At 36.5% G+C, this 7,871-nt stretch overlaps 1 protein-coding gene across 1 annotated transcript; it reads left to right on the plus strand.

Annotated features, from left to right (window-relative positions):
• The first annotated feature begins 619 nt into the window (after nucleotides 1–619).
• LOC145222541 (enteropeptidase-like) lies at nucleotides 620–7,521 on the plus strand. Its single transcript, XM_080088683.1, has 14 exons — nucleotides 620–651; nucleotides 1,066–1,190; nucleotides 1,527–1,588; nucleotides 1,653–1,801; nucleotides 2,239–2,337; nucleotides 2,486–2,637; nucleotides 2,705–2,850; nucleotides 4,386–4,533; nucleotides 4,699–4,866; nucleotides 5,852–5,979; nucleotides 6,092–6,187; nucleotides 6,553–6,685; nucleotides 7,088–7,219; nucleotides 7,394–7,521. Exons 1-14 carry the CDS (start codon nucleotides 620–622, stop codon nucleotides 7,519–7,521), a joined length of 1,698 nt encoding a protein of 565 aa, XP_079944809.1.
• Nucleotides 7,522–7,871: the final 350 nt, after the last annotated feature.

Consider the following 7,871-nt stretch of genomic DNA (forward strand, 5'->3'; position numbering starts at 1 on the left):
ACTGCCAATTCGATGAATTGAGGATCTATGATGGAACAGTGCTGGTATGAAAATGCTTTTTTTCATGGGTTTTGTTTCTTATCATACCGGTTATCGTTTTGTGTATTGGCAACTATCAGTTCTGTATTAACAAATATGTAGCTCTGCTAGCAGCTTTTTACTTGAAGATCTGTCTATTTGTTACATTACGCTTGGCGCCAGCTTATTTATCAGTTCTATGTTGTAGGCTACAAACAAATTGAACATAAAACCCATGTATTTATTTGCGGCTATGATAACTGTTGTTTAAATGTAGGCCTTCATGTATTTGCCTATTGGATAAGGCACCGTAAATAATTTTACTTGATTCGGAGAAACTCGAAATCTCTTGACGTAAAAAAACGTTTTCGGGTGACACAAACAAACTGTTTATCTTTATTGTTTTTAGTACACCAGCATAGGGTTTTGCGGTGATACCTCACCCAGGAATTTTGTCGCTCAAAGTTCTATGGTCACGTTTGGATTTACGACCGATTCAACTTCGACTAGAAGAGGATTCCTGATTCAATGGACCACAAGTCGTAAGTACATGCTAAATTGTAGATATTGAAACACTGTTTTTTTGGTGTCATTTCATATCATGTCGCTTACAGGCCTTGAAAACTTTAACAAGTACGAAGTCATTCACCGTACGAAGTCATTAACTAATTGATAGGCATTATCAGTATCTCAAATAGAATGGCCATTAGATGTATCTCGCACGTGGCTATGACTTTAAATGGTTTACCACGTGATTTGATACCCTTTTTGTTTTTACATGCACCGCCATGTTTCATTTTCCGCTTGTTACTGTTTCTTCTTTCAAAATTTCTTTATAATACAACAAGGTTACATTCATTGTTTGTTCGCCAACCACCAAATCTCCAATCACGATTTTGGTGAAATTAAAAACAATGGATCAAAGCGATAAATTTCCAAGAATGCAAGTTCTGACGAAATTTTTTCGGAAAACGAAACTTCGGTGCGCTTCAGGTCTGACTGGAATGCGCGTAATGATGACGTCAAACAACATGTCATGTGACCAAGTTTCTTGTTTTTAGCACGATGTGCCAGCACTGAGTTTACGTGTTGGGACGGAGAATGTATACCGCTGACGCAACAATGCGATGGAGTACGTCACTGCAATGACGACAGCGATGAAATTGAATGCGGTAAATAATATTATCAAAGTCAAGCTTGATTTAAAATGCATCACCCAATTTTGCACTGAAGTGCATTATTGTTTGTTATTAGCATTTTAGCAATGCGTAACAGAACATGTTTTTTTATGCGATGTTGAGAGATTGTACAGCTAAAACGTGGTATACTGGGAAGTTTAATTAGAGTCAGTAATTTTTGAATACATTTTTAATAAAACATCGGCAATGGCTAACTTAGAAGAGTCTGTAATTGACATTTAATTCATAAAATTGCAAAAGAATGAGTACAAAAGAGGACAGAAAAGTAAAAACACTCGAAAATATTTTTTTTCGTGGTTTTATTTTTAGCACTTGACAGCACAAATTTTGCCGAATGCGGAAAACCCAACGTGGCACCTCAATTTTTATGGGTAAGTTAAGTGAACAAAGTCTATGCCACCTGTCATGTCAAGTGACAACTGCCACTCGATTCAGGATACAAGAATTGTGGGTGGCAACGAACAGGTGCCAGGATCATGGCCTTGGCAAGTAAGACTCGTATTTCCGTCTGGTGGGCTCTGTGGAGGATCAATTATAAACTCAGAATGGATCGTCAGCGCTGCACATTGTTTTATAGATGAAACGTAGGTTAAACATGTGAAACAAACTGTGCTAAAACAGTACTGCTTGGGCTCAATAATAAAGTTGATGAGGCCTCTTAAATCGCAATTAATTTGATTCGAGCGAAGTTATGTTCAAAGCGATTTGTGTTTCTTTTTCTTTAAAGCTAGCTTCAATTACAGGAACTTTCATTGTGTCTTTTAGACGTTTTATTTTTTGAATGTGCCCTTTGCCTTGTAAAGTTTGTCCTTCACTCTTTCGTGTTTGCTACTATACTTACATTACGTAATAATTGTGGCTAGTTTAAATCTAAACACAAACACTTGTGGTTATTCTGGATAAGTTGTAAGAGCGCAAGCTGAAAAGGTACCAACTGGAATCCCATGCATTTAAAAAGTATTGGATTTAACCTGCTAACCCAATTCTGAATGGTGCAAAGATTAATGTCTTCTGTGTTTAGGTTTGTTTCGGTTTATGCTGGTGTTCATAGTTGGCCACCTACTACTGGATTTCAAAACAGATCATCTATACGAATTATAAACCACGAAGAGTATGAAAGGTCAGTTCAACAACAATTCTGCTCTTTATTACTTCCCAGTTGTCCTTCGTAAATAGCTCACTTGCTAAACAGTTTCGAAATACTTGGGTTCAAAAATCACGAGCATTTTGCCTTTAAGACATAATCGAACGACAACTTTATGTTTTAGGATCAATTTTATGAACGATATTGCTCTAGTTCAACTCGACGAGCCGTTAATATTCAGCAGCAATGTTAGACCAATTTGCATCCCTGAAGACACAGAAACCTTTAATATTTCACCTGGTACAACTTGTGTCACAACCGGCTGGGGACGCCTGGGTAAATCAACTTTATGTTCAACTTTCTTTATGTTCAACTTTCACAACAATTTCTAATTGCTTTGTAGCGGTAAATCGGGACTTACCTTCAGCCTTACACCAGGTCCGGGTTTCTATTATTAACCTAGAGACTTGCCGTAATGCTTACGAAGGCTTAATGGAAACTCAGATTTGCGCTGGGGATTATGAAAGAGGAGGAGTCGACTCGTGTTCGGTAAACAATAAAAGCAATTTCCCAATAGTTTCCATTATACTTGAAATTTTCCATCATATCGGGTATTTAGTGATCAGTAAATAGAGTTCACTGAAAATGGGTCTTCGTGGTTTAGAGCAGTGCTCTTCAACCGGGTATACTGTATACCCAAGTGTATACCACATTAAAACTAGGGTATACGACTGAAGAAAAGTATACGAAGGGAATACAGCTGAGGTCAGTGTTACTAAACATCGCTATTTTTATGAAATGCAGGAAGACATAGCATGCTGGTGACCTATGTGAGACTGACCTGCTTGCTGTAAATATTATTGCGTCAGGTTGGGATTGTTGCGTCAATAATGTGAATTATGAAGCAAATAAGCACATCCCTGGAGTCTGTTAAGGTTGAACAATGTACTTTCTGAAATTTTACTTTTAAAGGCCCTGGAGTAAAGGATTGTGAATACAAAAAATTGAGAACAAGTCAACACCACACCACATGTCCACATCGCTGAAAGATTGCAGCAACAAGCCAGCCATTAAATCAACTTCTTAGGTTTACACAGGACGTAGCACAGGGTGTGCACAACCTTTCCGCTGTGACGGCCGCATCGTAAATCCTTATTAATAGTGCCTGATGGCCAATTTAATTTCTAGCTTGTTACGTAGAACAGTCTAGGGATCAGACTTTACTGTTTATAACGTCACCATCTAAATTGTGACGCTAATGATGCCTGTTTTCGCATTGTTTACCCATAATGTGCTTACAAAAAGTCTCAAACATGCGGCTTCTGGGCTTCTGGGCCAAATATTTCAGTTTACATGTTCACGGCCACAGGTTGTCTACTCCTGGCCTTTTGTATGACAATAATTCACGCGACCAGGCAAGTAGCCTACCTATTGGTAGACTGTTACGTTCTATGCACAATTATAAATTGCTATGTGTAGGGTATACAAAGTTGCTTAAAAATTGTAAAAGGTATACAACGGGAAAAAAGGTTGAAGAGCACTGGTTTAGAGCACATAACTAAACAGAAAAAGTTTTTATTTTTCGTCACATATCTAAAGCATGCAGTATGTAATTCAAAGAAGACAAAAAATTACTCATTGTGGCCCGAGAACAAGCCAAAAAACAATTTCTGACTTTGGTTGTCTAAGTTTCGCAGTATTAGTTTTTTGAGACCGAACTTCGCTTCTTTAAACACAAACATACCGATTGAAATATTTTGATGCGAGGCTAATAGCTAGTAGTACCACAACACTTTACAGACGATTTGAAATCCTAAATCAAATGACATTTATACACAGGTTACCATACCGTCCTTATTTCTAAGATTTGTCCATATTTTGAACTGTAGTGTCTTAGTAAAACTTGTAGTCCTTGTGTTTAAACTGAGTCCTTATTTTGTTTTATGTTTAACAATTACAAGGAACAAACATAGTGAAATGACAGTCAAAAAGCATTTACGTGTGGAAAACAGAATTCCCTACTTTACCTAAATTTACACCAACATCTCCAATGGGACCATACTTTACCAAAAAGTATTGTGTAGGGTGATTCTGGAGGACCACTGGTGTGTTTTATCGATGAGAACACATGGTATCTTATAGGCATCACATCTTTTGGAGTAGGTTGTGCACTGGCAGGGTTTCCTGGAGTGTATACACGCGTACCAAAGTACAATTCTTGGATACAAACTCGTAAGTGCCAACACTGTGTTTTTAATTGGCTTTTTTCAGTCGTAAGGTTTTTGCAGCTGTTTTCTGGTTCTGTGTCTAAAGTGCAAATTTTGTTTCAAATTTATAAACGTATGCGAAAAATTGAAATAGTTACAATTTAATAAATTATACACGCTTTTTTCACAGGTCTTTCGCCAACTAGCAATTCCACAACAACGGCAGCAACAGAACCAACCGTTTCTACGACATTTTCAACTGAGTCAACCTCTACCACAACCGATTCGAGTGAAGATAGCACAACAAAACCCATTACAACCGTGACAGAAGGCACAAGCGAAGCTACTTCGACTACAGGTAACGTTTTGATTCTGTACGATCAACATCAAAAAAGCACCAAAAGTTTGTTTGTGGTACAAATCATGAAGTAACATTTGCAAGGTATTAACTTTGTGCTTGTAGCGAATAGGCGCACACACTTTGTAGAACATTCTTTGTTTCATTTTAAAGCTGTTTGAGAAGCCATTAGCTACCATTTTTTTGAAAATGCTGGATTTAATACAATGACAGCAATCAGCACTCAATCAGATTTTTCTTATGTGACAAAGTTCAGTTGGGAGAAAAAGTTTATGTATGTGACACATTTTAACATCCCAATAGCAAACAGATATGTCGAAACTTGCCATGAATCGCGTGGCATAATTGCCAGCGTTTAAACTAAAACCTTTTGACGACCATACATACAAACAACCGAAGTGCAAAGTCATTCCACACCCAGTCATACGTTGATAAAGTTACCAAGGCATGCAATTTTGTTAAAACTCCTCTTTAAAATTGAGTCGGTAAACACTCCATGTAAATCCCCTTTGTTTGGTTGCAAAATTAGGTTAGCGAATTTTTTTACTGTAACACTGTACGCTTTTTTGGCAAAAACGACGGCTGGTAAGTCATTAAATTTAGACTAGGATAGACTATTGGTGGTAGATTTCTTGTCGTTTAGTTTTCCGCTTTTTTAAACTTTTTGATGAACTATTGCACACTAAAAGTGTCAAAAACATAAACTATTATAATTCAGACAGAGAAGCTTTATAAAAGAAAAGCCTTGACACAGAATTTTGAAGTCAAACTGTCACAAAACGATAGTTAGTTCAAATAAAAGAAAATAAATCAACTTTTTTGAAACCGTTTTTAGTATAATTGGTGCCTAAAGATTTAGGGATTAACAATGACATTGTTTATTACTTTCCTTTTCGTCGCGTCTCTGGTTCAGGCATCCAAAGGTGGGTGACAACATTTCCAATCTATACACTTTGTTCCCAATTTTTTTATGTTTTGCGTAAAGGGCAGCATAACATATGCGAAGAACCGATGCTAACGCAAGCATCAGGAAACATTTCATCACCAAATTATCCTGCAAATTATGACAATAACCTCGATTGCGCTACACAAATTATTGCACCAGAAAATCAGGTAACATGCAACATATTTGTAGTTGAACTGAATGCTAAATTAAAATTCATTGTAATGGTAACGTCTGAATACTAAAATTATTTTTAAACTAAATTATTGTTTATTATTCAAGGTTATTCTGGTCACTTTTCTTGACTTTGAACTTGAAGCAGGGGTACTAACAAACTGTCTATCAGATATATTGAGGATCTATGATGGAACAATGCGGGTATGAAAATGTTTTTTTCATGAATTTTATTTTATCGGTTATCGTTTTTCTATTGGCAACTATCAGTTCTATATTAACAAATATTCAGCTCTGCTGGCAGTTTTTACTCTAAAAGCTTCCTATTTGTTACATTATGCCTGGCAGCTGCTTATTTTTTAGTTGTATGTTGTAGAAACAAATTGACGTAAACCCAGGTATTTATTTGTGATTGTGGTAACTATTATTTAAATATAGGTCTTCATATGTTTGCCTATCGCATGAGGCACCATAACTAATTTTACTAGATTCGGCTAAACTCGTAGCCTCTTGTCGTGAAAAACATTTTGGAGTGACACAAACAAAATTTTTATCATTATTCTTTTTAGTCTACCAGCATGGAGTTTTGCGGTTCTGATACCCCACTCGATTTTGTTTCTCAAACTTCTACAGTCACGTTAAGATTTTTGACCGATGGAACTGTTACCAGAAGAGGATTTTTGATTCAATGGACCACAAGTCGTAAGTACAAGCTAAATTCTTTATATTAAAACACTAATTTTTGGTGTCATTTTATTTCATATCGTAAGTACAAAGTCATTCACTGTTTTTGTATAGTATATTTGTTTCAACTAATTAGGCACCAGCAGTATCTCAAATAGAACGGTCCTATTATAAAAAGTCTTTTGACCGTAACCAGCAATGCTAACCGGTTCGCTGATCTCATAAAATTTCGTGAGACGGTTCTATAGAACCGATGCTAACCGGCTGAATCCCACCACTACTTACAGGCCTTAAAGAATTTAACAATTACGAAATCATTCCCGTTTTTGCAAGATATATAACAATTCAATACGCTGGTGATAAATTATGCACGCCTTTTTACGTTTCGTTTGCCAACTACAAACTCAATAACAACGACAGCAAGAGCAACAAATGTTTCTACTACATCTGCAACGGAGTCAACTTCTATTACAACCGATTCGAGTGAAGCTAGCACAACAAAACCCATTACAACCGTGACAGCAGGCACAACCGAAACTACTTCAACTATAGGTAAGTTTTGTTCATTCTGTAGCATTAACAATAAAAAGGCATAAAACGTTGTGCTTGTAGCGAATAGGCGCACGCCGTTTGTAAAACAGTTTTTGTTTATATGCTTACAAATAATAAATTCTTGTAAAAATATTACGTAGTTTCGCCACCTGGACACAATATGTTTTTGTGCAGAAACAACAACAACATCTGTAGTCGAAGAGACGACAACAGCTTTCAAATTTATCAAAAAGTCACCACATGCAGCTATAGCAATAATTCTTTTCGGTTTAGCAATTGTGCTAGGGAGGCGAGCTGCATAACTGCAATGCGCTGAGTTTTTTGCAAATGTGTGAATCATATTCTACAACTGGCATACATAGTCTAACTTTAAACCATTAACTAATAGCTTTTTAGCGAGAACTTTTTAACTAACAAACGCAGAAAACAGTGCCTTTCGTGTATTGTTTTATGAAACGTTACATTTTTGTTAGTGATTTTACGAGCATTGTGCTTAGCTTATTTTAGAAAGCCTAAATTGTTGTATATCACACTTGCCTTGTTGTTTATTTCAACAACACGTTGTAAATTATACATCTTGACCAGCTATGCAGCATATACTGTTCGCAACCTAAAATAAAATGTATGTAGCTTGCTAGTGCTTTATGTGCAG

Source organism: Phallusia mammillata, chromosome 4 (genome assembly GCF_965637545.1).
Source record: "Phallusia mammillata chromosome 4, kaPhaMamm4.hap1.1, whole genome shotgun sequence".
NCBI lineage: Eukaryota > Metazoa > Chordata > Ascidiacea > Phlebobranchia > Ascidiidae > Phallusia > Phallusia mammillata.